The sequence below is a fragment of the Panthera tigris genome, chromosome B3 (genome assembly GCF_018350195.1).
Source record: "Panthera tigris isolate Pti1 chromosome B3, P.tigris_Pti1_mat1.1, whole genome shotgun sequence".
Classification (NCBI taxonomy): domain Eukaryota; kingdom Metazoa; phylum Chordata; class Mammalia; order Carnivora; family Felidae; genus Panthera; species Panthera tigris.
The window spans coordinates 138,091,257-138,117,717 of NC_056665.1; the positions used below are offsets into that span (position 1 = coordinate 138,091,257).

General features: G+C 39.2%; 1 protein-coding gene across 7 annotated transcripts in view; it reads right to left on the bottom strand.

Annotated features, from left to right (window-relative positions):
- The window catches only part of ATG2B (autophagy related 2B), an 84,075-nt gene that overhangs the window by 41,847 nt on the left and 15,767 nt on the right, over positions 1–26,461 (bottom strand). For 6 of the 7 annotated variants that reach the window (XR_006219080.1, XM_042990480.1, XM_042990478.1 and 3 more), the window contains exons 3-21: positions 25,337–25,489; positions 24,778–24,880; positions 23,158–23,320; positions 21,559–21,738; positions 18,415–18,511; positions 17,972–18,157; positions 16,811–16,965; positions 16,611–16,716; positions 15,213–15,474; positions 13,846–13,996; positions 12,932–13,024; positions 12,608–12,796; positions 10,077–10,350; positions 9,151–9,253; positions 7,096–7,288; positions 6,675–6,817; positions 1,892–2,049; positions 1,317–1,489; positions 665–815 (exon numbers count right to left, since the gene is read on the bottom strand). Coding sequence is in view for 6 of the 7 variants with exons in the window: in XM_042990480.1 (XP_042846414.1) it covers positions 665–815; positions 1,317–1,489; positions 1,892–2,049; positions 6,675–6,817; positions 7,096–7,288; positions 9,151–9,253; positions 10,077–10,350; positions 12,608–12,796; positions 12,932–13,024; positions 13,846–13,996; positions 15,213–15,474; positions 16,611–16,716; positions 16,811–16,965; positions 17,972–18,157; positions 18,415–18,511; positions 21,559–21,738; positions 23,158–23,320; positions 24,778–24,880; positions 25,337–25,489 (3,033 nt within the window). In the remaining variant the exon portion in view is untranslated. Of the gene's footprint in view, positions 1–664; positions 816–1,316; positions 1,490–1,891; positions 2,050–6,674; positions 6,818–7,095; positions 7,289–9,150; positions 9,254–10,076; positions 10,351–12,607; positions 12,797–12,931; positions 13,025–13,845; positions 13,997–15,212; positions 15,475–16,610; positions 16,717–16,810; positions 16,966–17,971; positions 18,158–18,414; positions 18,512–21,558; positions 21,739–23,157; positions 23,379–24,777; positions 24,881–25,336; positions 25,490–26,461 lie in introns of those variants that run through there. The other variant, XM_042990483.1, reaches the window with a different exon arrangement.

The following is a 26,461-nucleotide window of genomic DNA, read 5'->3' on the forward strand; positions in this document are numbered from 1 at the left end:
GGGAATGTGCTCACAGGATGGTAAATTCTATATCTGTTACCACAGGAGATACTGTTTAAGAGAGTAACGACCATAAAGTCTTATCAACTCATCGGTGGATAATAAGATACGGTATATCCATAAAATGGAGTGTTATTCGGCAATGAAAAAGGATAAAACACCGTCACACCTGGATGAGGCTTGGAAACATCATGACAAATGAAAGAAGCCAGTCACAAAAGACCACATACTGAATGATTCCATAAACATACAGAATACATAAATCCACAAAGTAGATCAGAGGTTATTTAGTGCTGGGCAGGGTGAAGGCTATGGGAGGGGTACAGCTAAGGGGTACCTAGTTTCTTTTAGGGGTGATGAAAACATTCTAAAGTTGACTGTGATGATGGTTGCAACAATTCTGTGAAATAGTAAAAGCCAATGAAATGTGGAGTTTAAATGGGTGAAATGGATGGTACATGAATTGTATCTCAATAAAGTTGTTGCCCCAAAAAACATAAAGTCAACTCCTAATGTACAATAAGCATTACTTTGCCAATGGAATCAGAACACTCCACAGAAAATAATTTCTATTATCAGAGTTCTGTTCTCAATAGATTTTGTGAAATAAAATTTAAACCGGTCTAAACAGAAGCGAACAACACACACATGAAACGTGTCCTACCTTTGTGGTATAGACTGAAACTGCTAGAATGAAGGCAGATGTAGTGCTTGTCATCAAAACCTTCGTATTTTGTCACACAAAACAAGGAACCACTATTGAACTCTAACCAGAATTCACCATGCTTGTTCTCCAACAGATCTCCATTATCTTGCTAAAAAAAAAAAAAAAAAAAAAGATCAGAAAAACACAGAAGTCATTATTTACATGCAGAAAAGGAAGAATGACCCTTGGGTTGCTCCTTCCTGATTCAGCTTCGAAGTTCCTCCCATGTGGTGGCAAACTGGTCTGATTCTGGAACCACCCACCACAGTGGTATTAAAAACTGAATAATTAAATGCTGGTGGGGGCCTCTTCTGCCAAATGAATCCCTGTACTTCATCCGCCTTTGTAACAGATACAATTTCTAGCGATCACTGCAGGAGCAGAACCAGCATTTTTGCCAAAAGGACCACGTAACACTTGTCTTCTGATCTGCAGTGACCGCTCGTTCCCCAAAGCTGCGGTCACCAGGTCACCGCGGAGCGAGTGCCTCACAACACTGATCTTCCCCAGGCCCGAGACAACCTCCCGCTCCCTCGATGACTGCATGTATGGATCAGGGGAGATTTGAAATAAGATACACTTGAAACACTTTGCATTTGTAAATCCTCACCTTTACTTCTGTGAACACTGCCATTAATCCATGATTAACACTCAGAAGAACTGAGAGAAAACTTTGTGAGTTCTTGTTCTGAGAGTCTAGTTTTTTTTTCCTACGGGAACGATAGTTGGGATCAAGGGTAGAGAAATACTGCAACGTCTCCTCCTCAGATCCACTTTCCTCATCTGCGAGAAACAAATGTCATAATTCTACGGTTCTGACAGTTATTAAAATAAAACAGTAACTGGAACATTATCACAATTCTTATCTTACAACCTGTTTTGTTCTTTTGTTTTTTTTTTACCAAGAATCTGGCCTCACAATAAGAACGTACTTACTATATTGTTCTCTTTCCCAATGAACTTAAGACAACGTGTATGGTGTCACTATAAAGGCAACACGTTTCATTGATAATATTCTCAATATATAGATGAAAGTGGGGAAATACTGTAAGTTACTAAAAGATACTATGAAATATATTACGAGCAGAAAACAGCCAAGAAATATTTTAATGCCAATTGAGAAAGGGTTGCTAATTTACTGATAAACCAGGCATTTTAATTCCAAACAAATTTAAAATACATTACCATAGTGAACTGTAGATTTAAATTGACTACAACTATCTTTGTTGAAGGTATTAATCAGTTGACTGGCTACGGAAAGACCAATACCATATGAAATATTCTCAAATGTCTCCACTGGCGAAGGGGCAGTTGGTTCCCAGAGCAGCAAGTCGTTAAAGATCCTATTATAGACAGAAGTTGAAAAATAAGGACATCACTCGTAGTTCCACTGAAGGTACACGACAGAACATGCCTTTAAGAAGTCACGTGAATAATAATTTTTCTAAATGGTGACACAGAAATTAGACCCTACAAAAAAAAAAAGTTTTGGTTTTTGTTTTTTTGTTTTTTTTAAACATCCATTACGTTCTTTCAAAGGAAAAAGCAGTGGATGGTGCTAGTGCGGGGCCGTGAGAAAGGAATCCGTACGATGCGATAACCTAATCAGCCATCTGCCTAGTTTTACCTGTGTGGTGTGCATACATCTAAATGCACTTTAAAGGAGGCAGTTAATTTAAAAACCCATGAGGAACAAGGGAAAACTGCTCCCACAGGAGAGCACTCTGCAAGCCGCAACACAGCACGCTCTGTCTCGTGTGATGCCCCCCAATCCCACGGGGCAGCCAAGGAAGAACCATCACCCTCACTTCACGCTCGGAGAAGCTGCCTCCCACAGGCCACACAGCTGATCTGCGGGGGAACTGGGGCCACAGCCCACATCTCGTCCAGCTCTCTCCTCCATCGCTCACCGTCCCTAGATAAGTGCGTTCCCTCCCACGGAAAGAGCAGCTTCATTGGGGAGTGTGCAGGAGACCAAGAGCGCAAGTGAAACATGAGACCCTCTCACGAGCTGCGCAGCCAAGTCAAGACCGGGGACTAACGGTTGATACGTGTCAAGCCAGGCGACAACACATCCTCCTTTTTCAAAGAAATCTCTGTCCCTACTCTGATGCCCTTCTGTTCCTCCCCCCACCCTCATCACCCATGCTCCACATTTCCATGAAAACTCAGACTTTACAACATCCTCTCCGAAGCCTTCTGATCGATTTGGACCCCCAGCAAATCCTTCACAGATGTAACTCAATCATGGCGCCTACAACACTCTATTCTCTTGCTTCCCCTTCCTAGACTGCAGCCTCTCAGAGAGAGGGACGTAGGCCTTGGGCACCCTTCTATGGGCCTCACACAGTGACTGTCACGTAACAGGCACCAAGGGTTTGATGACTCACATGGAAGGACTGCCAAAAGCACAGACTCATCGTAAAGCCTAGTGTGAATACCAGTTAAGGTGCCAAGCCATGATGGAGCCCTGGCCCTTCCTGTGAGAAACCACTTGTCTAGGAATTTTCTGGGCCAATTCCTGAGCTTCTGCAGCCCTAGAAAGTATACACCAGGATGGAGTACTGTGACCCTCAGTAGACTGAGATCCCCACCCTGAAAGCTCTCCATCTGGGAAGCGTCATAGGTGAAGAATACCAGTGACACAGGCCAGAAATAGGTCTCATCTCAGACACAATGACAGCTGTGCCCCAAAACTGTATGGTACTCATTGGCTTGCTGGCTTCTCTTGGGTATATTACTTATAGGACAAAGAAACGAAAGAGTCTAAACCCTGACCTTACTTTGAACTCCTATGTATATAAATAACAAAGATATAAAAGGGGGAAAAAAAAACAAAATGAAGAATCTTCTCGGGAAATAACTCTTCTCTTACTTATTCCTCACAACTCTTCTCTTATCTTCATAGGTTAAAGAGAAACCATTACTTTATCTAAAACCTGGAGTTCCTGGGAGGTGACCTGTAAAGATAAGTTTCATATGACTTTACATTTTCCTTAATTTACATGTTGGTCTAAACACAGTCTTGGTACCATTAATACTGCAAAACACGGGTGATGTTTCTAATACCAAGAAAGAAGACGCCTAAGATATTTAAGGACATATCACCATGGTCCTGTGGCTGTGAGCTTAAAATATAAGATGCTCAAGAAATATCTGGTCCAAAAAGCTAGTGAAAATTCTTTTTTTACATTCTATTCTAAAGGAGTTTTTAAAATAGAAAAAACGGTCCTGTACCTGAGACTGTGTGTCTAAACAGGGCCCGATGACCCAGGCACTGAGGGAATAAACCAAGATCTTAAATGTGTGAAGTTAAGGCAAAGTTGGTTATAACTCCTGGTCAGAGTTATGTTTTTAGATGTACAAAAATTAAAAATAAAAGTTATATATACTATATAATATATAATACACATTATATAATACATTAATTATATTATACAATATTATATATGTATTTTATGTTATATATTATAGAATACATAACACTATAATACAGAACATATAATTATATAATCAAAAGGGCAATATTGAAACATTTAGCAAAACTCAAATGGGGTCTGAGGACTAGGTAGCGCCGAGTATCAATGTTCTCACTTTGATGGCTGAGTTACAATTATGTAGAAGAGTGTCCTTGTTTGTGGGCAGTACACACCCAAGTGCTCAGGGAGCCTCAGGCCAGCAGCTCAGTCTCAAAGGATTCAGGAGACAAAAAAAAAAAAAAAAAGCTCTTTGTGCCATTTTCTGTTAAGCTGGAGAATATTTGAAAACTTTGATATTAACTTCAAAATAAAAATATACATATTCACAGCCAAATAAGGAGCAAAGAATTCACAGCCCGGAGAGCCTCGATATGTGACTTATAAGATCCACAAGGTAAGGGAACACTTCAGTATTTATATAGCTGTAGGCACCTGACAGCAGGAGAAGTGGGCAGAGTGAGGCACGACAGAAATGCTCTTCGGCAACCCCCCACGTAACCCATCCTCAGAAGAACAGATACTCTCTAGCACCCCGATGGGAGCAGTCACCTGCCCCACGTGCCATGCTGACTGATGTCCCCCATATGCTGACTGCTGGCTCCTTGGGACTGCTCTCCAGCACACCGGAGAATGCCGCTCCCACCAGGCGAGCTCGACGTTCTGTGTATTCACCAAGTGTCACTGTGTCTGGCCTCAAATGTGTTCATCCCAGCTGTATTTATTGCTGTAAGTAGATTTTAATAAAATATTGTGCTAGCAGATGACTTTTAAGTATATAGACTGAAAAAATCTTAAAATCCAAGAAGGATTCTGTACTCAGATTACTTTGAAACTGTTTTTTCAGAAATTAAAAACTGCAGACGAAACCTTTTGGGTTATACTTATGTAAATCCTCCAACCAAGGACTCGTGTTAAAAAAAACAAACAAACCTGGTCTTGTATTTAAAATGCGGTAAAGGAACAGATTTATAAATTGAATTTAAGATGCATATTTCTGTTCTGATCTCCCAATTTAACCAACAGCCACCTGCTTGAGCAAATGCAGAAAGTGTAAGAAATGGACTAAGCCCTCTGACCTCTGGGCTGGACTTTGAACTCATCTTTCATTTTTCTGTCTTAGCCTTACGCATCCGTGAGCTCTTAGTTATTTCACAACTATAAAAGAATGGTTGAGAGATCAGTGGTTTCCAAATCTTAGATCATGTGTAAACCCCTAAAAGCTAAAAAAAAAAAAAAAAAAACCTGTAAAAGCCTTCTGATGTGTCTGTAAATTATATGCTTCAATTTATACATTATGAATATTATAAAACAAATATATAAATTTTATGACTTTTTAAAAAGTTAAACAGAAGAACATTTTCTTCCTGCATCTCAATGGACTGTCCTATGAACCTATCTCATCATCAAGACAAGTGAACTTGGTGGATCTTTCTTGAACTTAAATTTTCTAAGATCAACAATCTTGGTCACGGGTAGGCAATAAGGAGATCCAGAGCTTATTAGTAACAGTTAAGGAATAAAGGGCCAGGGATATCTGATACCAAGTAAATGTACAGCAGAAACAAAGGTGGCGCTTCTGAAAATAAAATAATAAAATAAAATAGTAAAAATGAGAATAGCATGTTTACATATGGGAAGCTAGTGATGACAGACACTAAGAACATCTTTTTCTAGACCATCTTTCAGGTATGCTATAGAAGAGATTCCTTCAGTGTATAGGAACGAGGACAGTGACAAGAGGACTACTGAGTGCTAACTATATGCTAGGCAGTATTCTCAGAACTTTCCAAGTACTGTATCATCTAATCCTCTAAACAACGCTTTGAGACAGGTATAAGTATCACCCGCTTTTTTTTTTTTTTTTTTTTTTTTTTTTTTTTTTTTAATAGATGAGGAAACTGAGCTTGGGGAGGCCAGGTAAGCTAGGAAGGTCTTCAGAGGCTAGGATATTTCAACTCTAGAATCCCATTTACTTCAACATATTTGCTTGATATGTATATTTAAGGATATTTATAATTAATTTAAATTGTTACATGCAAACTGACAAGTTTGAATTGTAGAATTCTAACAAGATGCTTTTTTAAACTCTGAAAAAAGATGCTCCTTACACAAAGATTCTAGGATTCTGACTCCACCCTAGCACCTGCTGGCCTCCATCCAGGACCTCCCAACTCTTTTCATGTCACTGCACGCACAGAAGACATATTTTCTCAGTACCCTGTGGTAAGGTGACAGAGAGCAGCCAGCTAACGACGGTGGAGGAAATAAACATTTCACACGCAAGTAACCGAGTTACCAGGCACACTGGTTAGGAAACTCTGCTATGACAACAGCCCACTGTAACGTTAAGTTTCATAATCAACAGCACACAAGGTACCCAGAGATGTAGATAATATTAAAGGAAAGAAAAGGGGGAAGTGGGGAAACGGGGAGGCAGTTAGGCAGAACAGTCCAATCCCAAAGACTCAACTGAATGCGTTTCAACTCACCTATTATACAGCTTCTCATAAAAACTTTTATTAGGTAGTGTTATATGAGTGCTGGGTAATGTAAGTTCCAGCACATAGTGAGAATTGCTGATTGCTTTATCCTGAAACTCTGTCATTTCCACAGGGTCTCCTGGCATCACCATCTAAAATAGAATAGTTTGGGGCAAAAAAAGCATCAAATAACCATTTCGTATTTAGAATTAAGAGTAGCATCTTCTGACCCTATCCATAGGACTTGGTATGTGAGCAAGAAAACAAACACATAATCACTTTTAACCAAGAAAGAAATGGGTATTATTCAGTCTTGGAGTTAAAAACCTAGTAAACGTAGTATACAAAGTACTTTTTAAAAATAAAGAATGAAAATGATTGGTACGTGATGGAGGCTAATCCCTTCATTGCCTGCTCACTTTTATTTTACCTGCTCATTTTCAAACATGACTCTGCGAGAAGAAAAGGGAGATGGGGCTGGTCTTCGCAGATCACAAACATCCTTTAGGGAATGAGCACCTCCTTCCTCTTCTTCCTGATAGCGGCCATCACTCTCTTCTTCCTCAGCTGCTATCCTCTCCAAAATGGAATGCATGGCTGGCGGATTTATTTTCAGTACAATTCTGACAGCAAAGACAATTTAAAAACTCAAGGTCTCAGTGTAAATTGCAAAGCTTTAACTTTTCTGCACACTGACACAAAAACCACTGACAATAGGATTCAGCTTCTCTACGAAGTCTAGTTATCGACACGTAACCACTTCGGAGTGTGTTGTAACTTCGAAGTACAGAAGGAAATAAAACAGGGGCATTACCATTTTATACTTGGCTAACAGAAAAATCTGATCTTTTGAGGACACAAGGTGATCTGTAAATTTCACTAACAGCCAACGAATTTTACCTAAGAAGTCTATTTATTATCACGAAATCAAATGCTTCTGGGGTTCTGCTATCATGGAATACTTGCTTACCTAAGAGACCTTACGTTCTAGAAACTGTTCAAATGGAAAAGGAGAGGATGATAAGGGAATAAGCTAGAACTGCAATGATGAAGTAATTCTTTCCTTCAGGAATTTCAATCATGAAAGGCTTGCAGGGTTGCCGTCGTATGGAAGCTACAAACCTGGAATAAAGGAGCTGATGCCCTCGGCCCCTCCTTTCCTCCTCCCTGCTCGTCACTAGTAAAGGATCTGCAGTCTGCCCTTAGACACCGCTGTGAGGAGGCCTGATGCCCTCAAACAAAACAGCTGTCGTGCATCTATAATGGGTTTTCCCCTAATTAGGTGGTGCCAGTTGGCTCTAGTGATGAACAGTGACCAATGTTTCCTAATTTTGATATTCTAATATAAAATGTGCTTCCAAATTAACTGAAGTAGATCCATTTCTTATGCTGGAAACTCATACAGTAAACTGCTCATTACCAGGCACGAACTGATCACGCCTAAGAGCCTGCAAGGCCTGATATACTGGTGGCAGGTAATGGCGCTAAAGAAATACCACTTTAATGCTCAGGTTTCAAATATTCAGTTTTCAATATACTAAAAAGTTATTATTTCAAGTAAATGACATCCTTTCAAACATATCAAAGCCCACTATCAGGCCATTAAGTTAAATAATAATCTTGTTCTAATATCTACTGAGTAACGAGTGTGTTAATGAATACAGTAGCCTATAATAAATATAATTATTTTATTAATTCTAAGAAATTCTGAAGTAATTTTTGACATCCACCTGTACACTAGAATCACCTGATGTAATTTTGGACTATCCTGATGCCCACGCTCCATCCCAAAATCTCAGGGTGGAGTCCATGAATCAGTATCTTGTAAAAGCTCCCCAGATTTGTAAAACACCGTCATGGACTTTTTTTGAAAAAAAGAGATCACGGACTAGAAGATTCTTCTGACGACTAACCAAATGATGCCACATGACTCTTTGCCTGTAGCCCTGAACGATTTTTAAAACAGTTCAGGATTCTTCTGTCCCTCTACTTAAACTGGGTAACTTGAGACCAGGGAATACACTTTAAACCTCATCTCTCACAATAAAGACAGACACCTTTCATCATAGAGGAATACACTCAATATGGATTTTTATTTTTTTTATTTTTTTTTTTTAAACATTTATTTGTTTTTGAGACAGAGAGAGACAGAGCACGAGCAGGGGATGGGCAGAGAGAGAGGGAGACACAGAATCTGAAACAGGCTCCAGGCTTTAAGCCGTCAGCACAGAGCCTGACGCGGGGCTCGAACTCACGGACCATGAGATCATGACCTGAGCCGAAGTCAGATGCTTAACCGACCAAGCCACCCAGGCGCCCCTCAATATGGATTTTTAAATTGATTTTGTCCATCTTCCTCTGAGTTCTCGCATTAAGGGTGAGTATTTTTAAATTCATAGCCAAAATGTCAATTAAAAGTACTACAGCAATTTATTCTAGAAACAATAGTCTCACTAAATGTCTATCATATACATCTGGTACTCACCGTGGCCAGTCAAAGTCATCTGATGATGCTGTATCTCCATCTACCCCACTAGACACATGGAAAAACTTAACAGATGACTCTCCTTTATCTTCCTGGAATGACCCTAATAAAACAAGACTGATTCACTAAAATGCATTTCTTTTCAAGTGCTAAGAGAAAAAGTAGTTTCCTCCTTACATAAGCAAAGGTCCTCTGGATGAGGGACACGTGCAACATTAAGTTGTACAGCACTTATTCTTCTGTCCCTGTTTCATGGGTACATGTGGGGAGACAGGATGAGCAGATGAATTAAAGATGATGTTTTCTGCCCAAACTCAAATTCTTAAGGCACCAAGTTTAATGTGTAAGGTACATAATCACGACAGTAAATACAGCAGGTGCCACTTAGTGAGTGTCACTCAATGATTATTCTACACAAAAGTTTACGCAGCTCATCTAGGAACACAGGGATAATAACTATATTTCTTAAACGCTTTGTACCAAGCATTGTAAGAATTCCCTCCGTTCACAATAACCAATGCGTGATTTTTCAGTCCATCTCACAAAGAATGACTTTCCTCCAGTATACTGAGTTTCCTACCACTGTCGATTAGATCAGATAACGCCTAAAGGCCCTTTAATGAAGTCATAATCAGCAAATCAACTGTAAATATCTGTAAAGAGGTGTAAAACTCAGAACAAGGGAAAAGAAACTTTACAACATTCCCCTGTAGAAAAGTACTTTAAGGAAGTGAATAATCATGCTTAGTAACTAAAACAAAAAAATAATTGTATCCCGTATTGGTATACAATACTGGAAAACAGCCATTCCTCTTGTTTTCTAATGGTGTCTAATGTTACTAATATTGTGGACCGTCAGACTTTTTCATGTTTGTTTCAGTAGCGGTTATTTCTGGTCTGGCTCTTACAGGCACGTTCAATCTTACCAACTAGTTCTCTAAAGGTAAGTTCCAATTTAATCTGTTCTGGGGTTGATCCTCCTATAAATTCAGTCTTAAATTCTAGATCTGTGAATGCTAAATGAAGGATCTCCTTCTGAAGCGACTTCTTGAACCACGGTCCTCTTTCCTGATCTGACCGAAGATCGGGTATTGGGAAGCGGACAGAAAGGTTTAATGCCGGTGTGGCAACCTGGACTGATATCCGACAATTTGCAGGACTATGTGAATCATCCAGAAATACTTCGGTGAAAGCCTTGTGCTAAAACACAAAACATCAAAAATATGCCAAAATGTCAAATTAAGTAAATAAGCACAAATGATGTTAGTATTCAACAATATGTATAATCACTACTTCCTCATTCAGTATAAAGCATTAAAATAAAATTCAAATCGACTACTACCATGTTAATTTCTTTATTTTTTATATTTTTTAATTTTTTTTAACGTTTATTTATTTTTGAGACAGAGAGAGACAGAGCATGAATGGGGGAGGGGCAGAGAGAGAGGGAGACACAGAATCGGAAGCAGGCTCCAGGCTCTGAGCCATCAGCCCAGAGCCCGACGCGGGGCTCGAACCCACGGACTGCAAGATCGTGACCTGAGCTGAAGTCGGACACTTAACCAACTGAGCCACCCAGGCGCCCCAACCATGTTAATTTAGAGTAATGGAATTTTATAATGTAACAGCTATTGACAAAATTCCAAATTACTGGCAAAAGTTAAATCCTCATATAAAATCAGTCAAAATAAAAACTGAACCAAAGACACAGGTGCTATAGATGCATACATATATTAGTACAGACTAAAAAAGGACAGTGTGTAAAGTAGGTTATCAGTAAGTCCAATACAGTTAAAAATCAACTTAACTTCCAATATGAAGAATTTGTCTACCACTATGCTACTTCAAAGACTCAATGTGAACTTAGATACATTAAGCCAAATGCAAAGGCCCATCCATCCCTGACTCAATTCTGTATTTCCAGGCCGAAGCCCAGAGCCTGGCACAGTGTAAATTCTAAATATTCACCAGATGACTCACCCTAAGCTCCCATCCAACCCAAGTGTATAAGCCCATCAGATGGCTCTTAGAAACCAAGACATGTATGCACCCTTTACTCAAAATCATGTTACAACAAAAGTATCAAAGAACATGCCCTTCAGATAAAAGTCTGTTTTTGGGTGTTTTTTTTTTCTAAAATGCATTGAAGCTTATAAAGCTTTAGTCCAGGGGTGCCTGGGTGGCTCAGTCAGTTGAGCGTCCGACTTCGGCTCAGGTCATGACCTTGTGGTTTTTGAGTTCAAGTCCCACATCGGGCTCTGTGCTGACAGCCCAGAGCCTGGATCCCACTTCGGATTCTGTGTCTCCCTCTCTCTCTGTTCCTCCCCCACTTGCATTCTGTCTCGCTCTCAAAAATAAAGAATAAAAAAAAAAAAAACTTTAGTCCAGACTACACTGCAAGCGAGAACACTCCCCTCTACTTCTAGTCTGACCTCCCAGATTAGAAAGTCCCCTTCTTACCCTAGACTTGGATTTTTAACACACCTATCCTTTCTCTCCCCTATTGGACTTTGTAATACTAACCCCTATTCTCAGCAAGAATAACCCAAGAGATTAAGCCATCATCTTGGTACATCTACGGCCAACAGTAAACACGCACACTAGCCCCACAGAACTTCAAATAATTAGCAATTGGTGACAACAAAAATTTAAGAACGCTGATTTAATGCGAATGCCCACCACTAACTGAGGGAGAAACAAGTAAGTGGAAAAATAGCTTTTCCCTTTTCTTTTTAAACCAAAGTTGTCTGTATCTGTTCCCGGTCCTTATAGCGCCCGAATTCCAGCCCCAAAATTCCTAACGGATTTCTTGCAAATCTGACTTGCTTAGAAACGACACCAAGCACCAGACAGATCTATAAGTAAAGGTGACCTAATGCGATGCCCAATAACCCAATACTATAAATTAAATTCCCACCTTCACAAGTGTGTCTTTCATCATATGGGCTACCTTTTACAGGTAGACCAAGTAGTTTGCTAAATGCGTGAATGAGTTTTGCACAGATATTGTAACTGAAATTTATAAAATTTGGACAAACACAGAAAAGGAAAGGGAATCTAATGCTACACTCTAACATAATCAATGCTACCAACTGGTTCAGTTCTATCCATTCTTTTTCTATACCTCAAGTTTATTTACACAGTTGTCACAAAAGTTTATGTGGAGTAACACGTTCCACTTTTACTACTCCTTCATGAGCTTTCTTCATGTTGCCCGTCTTCATAACCATCATTCAAAATGGCCACGAAAGTATTTGACTCCGTATATTAGCAAAGCGTATTCAGCTAGTCTACCACCTAGGCATTCAAGTCTTCATTTTTCATTATTATGAATGATGCTGTTTTAATAATAGGTGCTATTTAAGCTATTAAGAATACTTAAGTCCAGAAATGATCCCAATAAGCCCATTAGCTAGCTATACTTACGATTAGTATTTGCAATGTTCTGAATGCTTACCAGACTAATAGGTTTATTGTAGGACGTATACATGTGAGATGCCATCATTTCCACTGTAGTAAGTTTCTGTGGTTGAAGCAAGGAATTTAATCTGTCCACAATACTGATATCCAGCTCGCAGAACACTGGACTTAACTTAATTTGTAATTCTGCCTTCTGAGGAACAGAACTAAGTCTTGCTTGATTACCCTTAAAAAAAAAAAAAAAAGGAAAACATTAATATAACCACTAATACCACAAAAGGAAGTGAAAACCTTATGACTGTGACAAAATACATATCAAATGAAAATTTACAGGTGGTAATCACATAAAAAGGCCTCTTACCTGGGGTCCTTTATTCTCAGAATGCTTATAATGAAGCTGAAGACACACAGGGAGATGGGAATCAGTCCGCTCTTTGGAATGAAACATTAAAAGCTTACAAAGAAAGACAAAGATAAATTAAATGTAAGATATTAAACTATCATTAATTTCATGAATTAACAGAGGTGCTAATATAATAGTGGGAAAAGCTTAAGCTTTTTGAAGTCAAGAAAGAGGAGTTTACATTTCATTTTGGGCTCTTACAAGCAGCGTGAATCCTAGACAAGTTAGTTCACTCCTGGGATACTTAGGATCTCATCTGCAAAATGTACCTGAGAATTCAAGTAAATTAATGCCCAAGAAAGTACTCTGAAAATAAAATAACGTACAAAGTAACAACAATAAATGTTATCATGAATAACTTTGAAAAGTTTCTCTAGAACAGGTTTCAGAATTAGAAAAAAAAATCAGACTACTAATAAATGAACAAAAGACATTTTGCTGGTATTAAACAGTGCTTCTTAGCACACTGCAGGCATTCAGTATTTGTTGAATGGCAGAAATCTTCTGAAATTAATGGTACTTGGAAAGTTAGTGAAATGAAATCATCAGTCTCATAATCTGTCTGCCGCTTTAAAACAAGTCAACTCTAAATTAAAAGGTCTAACAGACTCTTACAATGACCTTGACTGCCGTACATTAAAATGTTCAACAGGGACACCTGGGTGGCTCAGTCGATGAAGCATCCGACTCTTGGTTTCAGCTCAGGTTACGATCTCACAGTTTGGGAGACTGAGTTGTCCGCATGGAGCCTGCTTCAGATGCTCTCCCTCCTCTCTCTCTGCCCCTCCCCTGCTCGTGCTCTCTCACCCTCTGTCTCAAACTTTAAGGAAAAAAAAAAGGAAGAATCTAAAGAAAAAGTATCTAGCATTTACCTCTGTGTAGTGAGGAGGAACAGAATGAAAATCAGTTGGAAACAGGCACTCCAAAAGTTCCATTTGCCCAATGGACATATCCGTACTAAAATATCGGGAAGCTGATCTTTGTCTTTGTTCATAGGACACTTTGATGCCAGTACCTATAAATCTATTATAAAAAATGAAGCATTTAAGAGTATTCATGTACTTCTGGATTAACCAACGTGTTAAAGAAGAGTACACAAGTGTTGTTAAAGCACAATTATCCACCTATTCTGACAGGTTCAAGTTGTTAGTGATAACTAATATTCCTAAGGGTATTAACCAGCAAGACTGCTTCAAATTTCCCATTCCCTGAGATAAGAAAGCAGTTCCGTCAATAGGAAATTATCCAGGATATATTTATTTCCCAACACTGACCTTTGTTCTTTGACATTTTAAAATTTACACTGCAGTGGACAAAAACTTTCATATCTGTACAATATACGTAATAGATTCTTAAAATTGTCTAAAAGCCTCATGCAATATTTTTAAAACTTCAGTCAGTGGATCTCAAGTGTAAGCTCGTTTCCAGCTGTTGCTGCTTTTCTTATATTTCCTACTGGCATATATTTCAAACCCTGTCAGAAATGGGGGTGGGGAGAGGTTTTTACAATTTTATTATAAATACTATGGTCCTTACCATAGAGTTTCTTTTGCTATATATAAAAACTATTCTGTATAGTAACTGTTAATACTTAAAATAAAAGGCCAAACTGTTTTCTAAAAATATTAATGTATGTGCCTAAACTATCATTTACAATATGAAAGATCACTTTGTTAAACAATATTTACATATTAAGAACATCGTACTTACAAATTTAATTGTCTCCTCACCTAGTAGGACTCAACTCATGAAAAGATCATTGGCTATTTGGACGGCTTTAATTTTTTAAAGCAGAAGTGGAAAGTGCAGGATCCAGGCTCAAGATGAGCCTGGGTGCTGTCCCCCTCCCCACGGCAGACGACTGGGGCACATCCCTTCTCATGACCTCACTCCACTCCTACCACCACTGCCGTCTCTGCTGAGCCACTGACAGTAGGAACTATTTTTAGGATTATAATGGTGTCACTATTTTAACCAGCCCAATGTGGTCGAAAAAACTTGTCAAGAGCAGAGAAAACTCCAGATTATGTCAATCTTCTATGTGAATGGTTTCACGTGGCAACTAACCTGAACGAGAGATTCTATGGTAAGCATGTCTGCAGCACTGAAAGAAACCTCACTCATTCCCTCGTTTCCAAGTAAAATGGGAATCAGAAAAACAAATGGTGATGGGTAGATACAAAAGCCCACGTCATCCGGTTCTTTTCCAAGGAGCATTAATAAATATGAGAGAATTTACCTAAGGTGATCGTGTTTGCAAGCTTCGGCAAATACTGCTCGGAAAGACTTCAAATCATCTGCTGAAAATCTTGCTGGGTCAATCTTTTCTATGCAAGTGAAAAAAGCTATCGCCAAAGGTGTCAATGGATTAAGGTTCAATGACGTTTCAGGTGGAGACAAAGGATCGATGTGAAGCACAGAGATGGAGAAGGTTCCCACAGCTAGTCTAAAAATAAGTTCAGGCCTGGATTCATCCACTGAAACAGATCTAGATGGGAGAGCTGGAACACATGGGTTAAAATGAGATACATAAAATACTTAAAAATAATCCATTATATCAAAATTATAAAACATTTACTCGTGTTAGTTTAAAAATTTTTTTTAATGTTTATTTATTTTTTGAGAGACAGAGTGTGGGGGAGGGGCAGAGACAGTAGGAGACACAGAATCCAAAGCAGGTTCCAGTCTCTGAACTGTCAGCACGGAGCCCGAATGCGGGGCTCGAACTCACAAACCATGAGATCATGACCTGAGCCGAAGTCGGACGCTTAACCAACTGAGCCACCCAGGCTCCCCTACTTGTGTTAGTTTTAAAAAACAGGTGATCACACGACAGTTTGAATGATATTTGATGTTAAACAAGATAAACTGTTAACTCTCTGCATTTTATATCCTGGATCCTTGATACACATATGGAGATGCCTGGCTGGCTCAGTCGGTAGAGCACGGGACTCAATCTCAGGTTTATGAGTTCAAGCCTCACGCTGTGCAGAGATTAAATAAATAAAACTTAAAAAAAACAACAACAATGGGGAGTCTGGGTGTCTCAGTCCGTTAAGCAGCTGGCTCTTGATCCTGGCTCAGGTTATGATCTCACGGTTGTGAGACTGAGCCTGGCATCAGGCTCAGTGGAGCCTGCTTGGGATTCTCTCTTCTCCTCTCTCTCTCTGCTCCACCCTTGCTCGTGCTCTCTCTCTCTCAAAGTAAATAAATAAATCTTTAAAAAAAAAACAAAAACACACACACACACACGGAAACAAAACTTTTGCAGTGATAAAACTGTATTGGAAAAGTCACAGATCAACCACAAGTTGCTCAAATTTTCCTGTAAGCCTCGTGTCTATTTCAAACCTGAGGTTCTCTTTCAAGAAAAGCGTCAGATGGTGGGTGAGACGCCTAAGCTGCGATAATATGAAACTTACACACACTTTTTAATAAAAATATTTAAATACACAAAGACTACAAGTTCACATTTTCTTTCTAAATTTGGTTAAATGGCCTAGATCAAAAGAAAATCTTCTGAAGGGAAAGAAAAGCAGCGGCAGAATGGCATTTTCAAGAAAGAAACAATGTGTTTTAATTTTTAAATTTTTTAAAATTCTAGTGGCACTATCAACAAATGTCTTATGCTACGTACAAGTTTTCTGTAAAGCTGGTGGGGGCGCCAGGTTGGATGGCAATGCTGACCCTCTTACTGGCTGTTCTTTATGATGATCAAGGAAATCTCCCCACGTTGGCTGAAGCTGTAAAAGAATTTTTTTTTTAATCACATGAATAAAGCGTAGAATTTTAGAAGCCACTTTTCAAGCCGAGAGTAACAATTAAATAATACTTTACCACAGTAGCACTTAATGGAGATCCTGCTGGAGTATTTGTATATGTACTAGTTAACGACAACTCAAGGTCCACATTTGGAGGGTCTCCAAGGGGTGGAAGAGAAGAGAGACTATGGGACATGTCCATATCGGCCATGGAGAAGAAAACTTCTTCTTCTAGAGAGAATTAAACCTTGTCAATTGTGTAATTCATGTCTTTATAGTAAGTTAACATGTATTAATATCATATTCTTCCTTCAGATTATCTGCAATACGGCGATGCCCTAAAGTTTACATTACTTCCAGTAGGGTACTTTATTTGGATCCAAGATATAAATGGCATAATAAAAACTCGACCAAATACAAGTTAACAAAGTTATGCTATCCTACTGGGGAACTTGTTTTGTGGTTTTTTGTTTTTTTTCCAAATATATGACATGTACTACATGGTATATTTTTAGGTGTCATGTGACAGTTTAGGAGCTAAAACCCAACTTTAAAATAGTATGAAGATCTTGCGATATCTGGTTTCATATGGATACAGCTTTTTCTTTAAAAACAAACCTGAATATATCATTTAGAATTCTATTTACCTTTCACTTTCTTCTTCCTGGAGGTTGTTTCACCCTGAGGCGAATGAAGTTTGTTATGGCCAATATTGCTTGAATACGCTTTAATTTCTTAGTTTTTAATTTATTTAGTTCAACATTCTGTATTTAAAGTGATTCTTCTTAAGGTATTAGTGCTTAAACATTGTAAAACACCTGTAAATGCCAGGTTTACTTGGCATTATATTTACACATAATTGATAGAAGAGTAGAGAAAGGTTCCTAAAGGAATCTGCCATAAATCATTATACAAGTATGTAAGAATTTGACAAAATGAATAATTATCCCCAATTTATCTTTTGTGTATGCATTTTTGTGAATTGACTATCCTTAGAATAAAAAAAAAGAATAAATCATGACTTATGAAACAAGATTACACAATCAAAAAAAGGTACATGTGCCAGTGCATCACTGTAATTAATGACATGGTTAGATCAACTTACTAACTGAAACCTTCTTATAGCACAGATCTTTTGTTCTTTCGTTACTAAACTCCATTTCACAACAGCCAAATTGTTTACTCTGCTCTCTGATGACACTGTAGGAATCTAGTGTCAACGGTCTTAGTTCCTTACCACGGCTAGAAGGTGTCCGAGCAGATTCTGTCTCATAAAAGCTTTGCTCTGAAGATACACCCACGGAGAGGGAATCTTTTCTCAAATAATACCGGTTTAATTCCATCTGAATTCGATATTCGTCTTCCTGCTGCATAGGTCGGTTTTTTCTATCTTTATTACCTAATCCTATTTTGCTAGAATTTTCTGGAAGTATAGAAAGGAAAGCAAAGGAAAGCAAAACAGTAATTAAATCTGGAGTTAATCATCTCTCTCCCAAAACCCACTTGTTCAATACTAACAGCAACTTCATGCCAGTCAATTCAGAACTACCACTATTTAATATTAATCAGAGACCTATGCAGTAGTTTTAAGCAGCTAGCTAGAAATCATAGCATCTTTGATCTTAACTAAAAAATTTCAAAGTTAAAAATAACAACAGAGTAACCCATTGCCATACTTGCCTGGTCCGGCAATAGCTGCTAACATATCCAAAAGCAAATGCACCTGCCTCGGTGACAGGAATAGGTGAATAGAGTCTATCTGTCCATCAATATCCAACTTCAAAACAAAAAACAAAAACAAAACCACTCAGGATAAACACTCTTAAAACCTCATCACCACAAATCCCAGTATACTTTAATGCACGGAGATCAATACGGATTAGTCAGTCTTAAATTCTTTTACCTAAGATTCCATCCACGAATTCATACAATCTAAATAAAAAGACTTCTAAGCCATCCAACTGTTGTTCTAAGAGGGAAAATCCTCCCGAGAAATTCCATGTTGGCAAGTCCAACGTCACACTTTTTATCTCTGTGAGCTTACTATAGAGTATTTAAGGTATTTGAGGCCTTAAGACACAGCCACTAAGAAAGAATATCAAGTTAGTAGTACAGTTTTCCTTCCCAGCAGGACTTCAAGACTCGAGTCATAATCCTCAAAGCTGGAGTCACACCAATAGCAAATAAAGTTGGCTTTCCCAAGTTTGCCCACTTGCTAGCACAGCACTTGGGGACCCTTCCCTATCGGCAGCGTGCCTCTCCAGATGTGCCGTATTCCACAAAGCCCACTCCCCGCTAGGTAGGAAAGCATAAGCCACAGCAGAGATGCCAACGGAGCTGGGCGATCGGGTGAACTGCCTTGCTCTTTTCCAAGTCTTTGTCCAATTTTCCTCCTAGAAATAAGAGCCCACCCAGTCCCATCTGGATTCCCGTGGAGTATATTCCGACAAAAACAATTACTCCACTCTCTACACCACATTCTAAAAAGTTGAATGTGCTATGGCCGCCTTACTTTTCATTCACCTCTTCTTAGTCCTAATGCTAACACTCCCATTATCCTTATGCCATTTTGCAATTTAAAAGGAATTCAATTAATAAAATACGTTTATATTTGGAAAATGGCACCTTCCCCAGGGGAAAAAACAAATTTCCTCTGATTCTAAAAACAAAAAATATCGTAGTATATAGTAACTCTGAGAAATGTCCATGATCTGAGAATATAATAACACTCTCCAATAATAACAATCATCACTATCACTTTTCGGTTTTGCTTTTTTAAGTGCTGGGGCACTATGCCCCAACCAGCATGGGATTCTCTCTCTCTGCCCCTCCCCCACTCGTGCTTTTTCTCTCTCTCCGAATAAACAAACTTTAACAAAAATTAAAAAATAAAGTCAAATAATTTCAAACTCAATATGACACGGTAACTGAAATGAAATCTCTATAAATTCAATACATACAAGTCCTCTGTGTTCTTAGATAGCACATTCCTGAAAGTACATGCTAAAACTGAGTATGTGAACCATAAGGCTTACACTGTTTGGGGTGGGTACCAGTCTCAGAGAACTAAAATAAATAAATAAATAAATAAATAAATAAATAAATAAATAAATAAATAATAAAATAACATAAAATATCTTTCATAACATTTTGAGCTCACAGTTGAAAGACGTGGGTCTAATGAACATCAGAGGGACTACAGATCGGGCACTTTGAGGACCCCTAGCCAATGCCATCTTTGTCTACACTGTATCGTTTATGAGATTTACATTTCTCAACGCTAATATCTAGAACTTTTATTTCTCCATTTAGTCTTCATTTTCATTAAATAAGAACAATATGGACTCAAAAAATCAAGTTACTACCGCAAAAACAATGACCATATAGGCGAGGAGAGTAAGATCCCCAAATATCAACACTGGCTGACAATCATACCCTCGTGCAGTGATTCCAGGTGTTATTTGCCACCTAATACACAGATGTCCAAAAGCCACATCGAAAAGGCACTTATCCAAATCAACACATAGTGTGCAAAAGTCTGGGTCTGCTCAAAGATCAAGTATATAAATGCTGAAAACTATATTTAATCAAAACAGAACTATAAAAGTTACTATGGTTCTCCCTTCTTAGAGAAACAGTAAATGCACCCCCCTACCCCTCCCAGAGGCAGGAGTGTGTTAGTTTCCCAAGGATTTTAGCACGTCGGGGGATTCCCTGAGGGTTTAAACACACCTACAGCTTTCTTGTGTTATTTTATGAAGAGGCTTTTAAGAACTGGAGAAAGGAGGTCCTAGCACCTAGGGTAGGACAGAGCACTAAACGAAGGAGAGGGAGTCCTCAGAAATAGGAAGGCTGAGGTTCTGATTACCCCCTTCCCCCGCCTCCACCTGTAGCCAGGAGTGCCAACCCAAGGACGGGTTGCTGGAGATCCTTCGATCCTCTGAAAATCCTACGTGCATTCACGTGCACTCAGTTGCTCCCTCTCCCATGCCCCTCCCCCCAGCAATCTCTATAGCTCTCATTATACGCTGTATTAAGGCGAAGACAGTACTCCACTCTTCTTTGCATCTCCCCGAGAAGTTGCACAGGGCCTGGCACACGGCACTCAAACACCTACAGCTAGTTAGCACAGTGAGTAAAATGACTAAATCCTGACATCTTCTTAATTTAAACTACATTTTACACAGATTATATAGCAAATTAGTTTTCAAAGTTTGAAAATAACACGCCACAGATACGTTTTTAACCAGCTACACAAACACAAGCTTCCCGATTCCCCAGCAGACCGCCCAATACTGCTCCCTACAAAACAGGTGTTGTCTTTACAAGCTCTTCAAAAGCCATGAGTTACCATGGGGGGGGGGGGGGGGAGGGGGGAGTCAATCTCTTTTCATAAATATTCCACAACATAAAAACAGTCATTCTGTTCAAAACGCACAAAGGTGGGCATTTTTACATGCATACAATTAAGCACCTTCTACGGCCAACTTCTTGCTTTCCAAATCTCTTCTCCTAAACTTACTTTTGTGATAACAGATTCCTTAATAAATTGCTAGTTTCTGAACTAACGAATGTTTCTGAACCGCTCGAGTGTAGGAGACAGTGCTAAACCCAAGCAGCAGCAGAAGGGCAAAGGCATTCCTCACGTGAGCCTTAAGACGGGAGGACAGAGGCCCCAGCAGAGAGTAAGAATGCTGACTCCAGGACAGTGGGCACCCTAGTTACAAGACAATCCACAGTGACCAATCGGTGAGAACGCTGCACAGATTAAAGAGTGCTTGTACTCTGGTTTGTTTTACTGTAGAAAATAAAACGAACACTTACCTTAGCTCCAGGAAGTACTTCATTCTGTTTCAACGTGAGACTCAACTCCAACCTACCGATCAGCCCTCCAACCTGCACTGGGTCAGAGGGTGCCATCTCTGGTAAATTTCTAGTTAGTTGTGGGTGTGGCTCATAGACAATTTTGGGATTCCAGCTAGGTGACAGCTTTGGCTCAGTTTCCTACAATGAGGCAATAAGAATAAAATAATTCTTGGGAATGCAAGCCGGTGCAGCCACTCTGGAAAACAGTATGAAGGTTCTTCAAAAAACTAAAACTAAAACCACCCTAACGAACCAGCAATTGCACTACTAGGCATTTATCCAAGGGATACAGGTGTGCTGCTTCGAAGGGACACATGCACCCCCATGTTTATAGCAGCCCTATTGACAATAGCCAAAGTCTGGAAAGAGCCCAAATGTCCACCTATGGATGGATGGATAAAGAAGATGTGGTGTGTATATATATGTGTGTGTATATATATATATATGTGTGTGTGTGTGTGTGTGTGTATACACACACACACACACACACACACACACACACAATGGAGTATTACTCAGCCATCAAAAAGAATGAAATCTTGCCATTTGCAACTACGTGGATGGAACCTGAGGGCATTATGCTAAGTGAAATTAGTCAGAGAAAAACAAAAATCATACGACTTCACTAATATGAAGACTCTAAGAGACAAAAGAGATGAACATAAGGGAAGGGAAACAAAAACAATATAAAAACAGGGAGGGGGACAAAGCATAAGAGACTCATAAATATGGAGAACAAACTGAGGATTTCTGGAGGGGTTGTGGGAGGGGGAATGAGCTAAATGGGGAAGGGGCACTAAGGAATCTACTCCTGAAATCATCGTTTCACTAGATGCTAACTAATTTGGATGTAAGTTTTAAAAAACAAAAAATAAAATTAAAAAAAAGAATAAAGTAATTCTTTAAAATACCTTAGTGTAAATAAACTGAAATGCAAAATACAAATGTCAGCATAAGAGTAAAATATTTGACATGAAAAACTTATTACGTGACCATGAATAAACCAGTATCTTATAGCTGGCATGAAACAGTAGTAATAAAGGCAAATCATGGAAAAGGACTTTATGGAAAAAAAGCACAGTATCTATTCAAATTATAGCAATAAAAAAAAATAGACATTCTGTAATCATGAAAATCTGAAATAATGCAAAAGATAAATTCTGGAAGGACTGATTTATGAAAGGACTCTCTACTCTCAGAAAGGATTAATAAAACGTTCCTAATTATAAAACCCTTTTAAGCTGTAAGTTTTCAGCACTGTTCATTATGTAAGGTAATGTGAACACTGCTTGGGATTTTATCCTAAAAGGGTATTCGCGGTCATCATACCACTTTCCCCCAAAACACAGTATCCGATGTTATACACCTCACAGGTAGGAAAGGCATCAATCGTAAATAGGAGTATTTTAAAAACCCCGAAAGGTAGGCATCGCTGAATATTTGTGTTAACTTCCAGATCAGACGGATCTGTATACCCCAGCAAAACCTAACAGCCCCCATTTAAACCTTTTACAAATCTAGGATTTAGCATTTGGTTTTTTGTTTGGTCTTTCTTACCCCTGGTGCAGTTGAACACACTGGGGAGGATTTTGCTGACGCGGAAAACTCATCCCAGAAGAGGGCCACTCCGGAGAGCTGCAGCAACTTGTGCGCAAACGCTGTGGGCTGATGCACGTTCATTCCTGCAGACTCGTCAGCAGCTTCGTCACAGTACACGGTCCTGCACGTTCAAAACAAGAGCATTTGCACGACGCTCCGGAGAAAACCTACTGGCAAGCCTGAGAAACACACACAGCCTTTTCACTTAAAGGATTGTTCAAGTGTTAGCACAACTGAGAAAATGAGAAAAGGTAACGTGGTCAGCATTACGGTGCTTTACTACGGGAAAACGTTTTCACCAAGGGACCTCAGCCACGGGAAGGGTAATTTTAGGGGGTCCTAAGCTGGCGGGGGGCGGGCGGGGGGGAGACGGGATTAATAACTGCCTAAAGTTCGCCTCCAGGAAAACAATCCCCGTGCTCCCTCACAAACCTATCTTGGCTCCAAATCACGTGTCTGACATGAATGGCATTTCTTGAACCCTTCCGACTGTTCATTCCAGGAGTTCAGTTTAAACGAAATGCAGAAAGTAGTTCTACGTGCGTGAGATTTCAGTAGCTTTTTAATGTACCATTTCAGGGAAATGCAACCTAATTTCAAAATTCTGTTGACAAGAACTTTCACGGGACACCTGGGTGGCTCGGTGGGTGAAGCGTCCAACTCTTGATTAACGGCTTCAGGTCATGGACTCACAATGACAAGATCGAGTCCCACGTCAGGCTCTACGCTGACAGCGTGGAGCCTGCCTGGGATTCTCTCTCTGTGCCTCTCTCTCTGCCTTTCCCCTGCTCAAGCTCGCTCTCTCTCAAAAATAAATGAATATTAAAAAAAATAATAACCGTTTCACTAATACATATGATGTTTTGCGAAAGACAGAAACCGTATCTGCTCAAAATCTGGCAAACCCCCCAGCAGATCTGTATACGACAGGGCCGTATACTGAGCACTAAGTGTCTTTGGTGCTCGGTGTACATATTTCCTCCTGTGTGTTTCTGCAGGCATTCGTAGCACATCAAAACACGCGAACAGTGACAACCTCAAATCAACACTCAAAAGTGTGTACATGAATCATCTCTGTTTCAGAGCTGTTTAGAAGGTTCCAAGCGGGCAAAAACACAAAACTAAGTGCTGGTTTCTATATTTTTAAGGAAATCACTATCACGCATATTGACTTTAAGATACTCTCACAGAATCCTCAAAGAAAACAGCAGCAGCTTTTTCATGCAAAGCAGCACTTAGACCAAGCAAAGGAAAGCAAAAAAGCCCCTCATACTAATGAGACATGCCAAAACAACACATCGCTCACATGAAAAAACTCCAACAGGAGTGCCTTAAATTCAGCAGCGCTCAACTATTCATGATTTTTATTTGATACTAACTAAAAACAGAACCATTTGCTTTGAATTCAGTATTATATACAAATTATACCCCAACTGGCATTTTAAGTTTTCAATAATGGGATTAGAACATATCTTGGACAGCAGTGCTTTACTGTGAAAATCTAATGAGAGACTTAGATCTTACCATTTATAAAAGAAAAGAATAGGGTCATTTATTCTCAGAGATAAGAACTCTTACCTTTCTATTCGAATTTCAAGTGCAGTTCCAGTTTTGGAATTTTCTGGCACGTGTTCGATTCTCAAGACAGTGTCTATAAAAGTGACTTTTACTCTTCTTAGCACTAGAGGAAACAGGTCACCGTCAACATGAGACCATATGTATACTCAATAAAAACTTCTAATGAAAGGAATACAAAACAAAAAAGTTGTATTTCTTTCCTTAAAAATCCCCAAACCTTAAGTTTGGTAATAAATATTTTGTCTTACTGAGCACCTACTATGTCATATCTCAACAGACACTTGGGTAGAGCTAACGCTCTCCGCTGAATTAAAATCCCTTACACAAGCACAATAAAATAAACAGGAGAAACTAGGACACAAAGGACCTGAAATTAAATCAGATACAATATTTAAAATAACCTCAATTCTAAAGTTTTGAAGTGAGAACAGTAATTCTGTTTAAAGACAAATCACTCCAACGGATTTACCTTATGTGAGACTTACTAAATAAAAGGTACTAATATATTAAAAACAAAACAAAAATCTAAAATTTTTGAAAATACTCAATAATGCCAAACCTGTTTCAATGGTTTCAGCAAACTTTTCAAGTCCTTCAAAAGGCTGGGATCCTTCTCCTTGTTCATCCGTTAATTTCTGGCTAAGACATTCTTTTGCCAACTGCATACTGCTGGTCATGAAACTTGACCAATACATAGGCTCAGAACCAGTTGCTGCAGAAAATATAGATGAATTCTAAATAACTTCTCATAGTTCCAACAAAGCCATTTCATAAAATGCCACATTTGAAATAAGTGAATTCTTAATCCTCCAAGAGATATTTAGCATCATGATGTTCCCTCGGCATAGAATACTCTAGAAATCGGGGCGCCTGGGTGGCTCAGTCGGTTGAGCGTCCGACTTCGGCTCAGGTCATGATCTCGCGGTCTGTGAGTTCGAGCCCCGCGTCAGGCTCTGTGCTGACGGCTCGGGGCCTGGAGCCTGCTTCGGATTCTGTATCTCCCTCTCTCTCTGACCCTCCCCTGCTCATGCTCTGTCTCTCTCTCTCCCTCAAAAATAAATTTAAAAAAAAATTAAAAAAAAAAAAAAAAGAATACTCTAGAAATCACTCTTGCAAGAGATTCAACCACCACCTTATAATAACTGAGAAGAAAAAATAAAAGATCACAGAACACATGTCCAGAGACCTGTGTTCTCATTAAATGATACACATCTGCCAAATGTTAATTCGCGAATTCGTTCAACAAATATTTAATGCATGCATGGTACTGTTTAAAAGTCTACAGAATAGAGGTCAGCAAACTTCTTTGGCGAGGGTCAGACGGCACAGATTTCAGGTTTTGTGGGTCCTTTGGTCTCTACCGTGATGACTCAACCCTCTCACTCTGGTGCAAAAGCAGCAGAGAGAATAAATGAATGAGTATGGTAGTGTTCCTACACCGATTTACAAAAATAAGACAGAACAAATTTGGCCTAGAGGCCAGAGTTAGCCGACCCTACTGTAAGGGATCCAAAAAATATTAATTCTGCCCTCCCAGAGCCTACAATAGAAGAAATATGTTGCGGTTAAGATGAATTAGTAAGCAACTATGCAGGGTCAACAGAGAACACAGCTGAATCGAGAGGTTAATTCTTCTCACTGACAGAAGGTAACAGGAACTCTGGCAGGGCTGGTACTGGGCTGG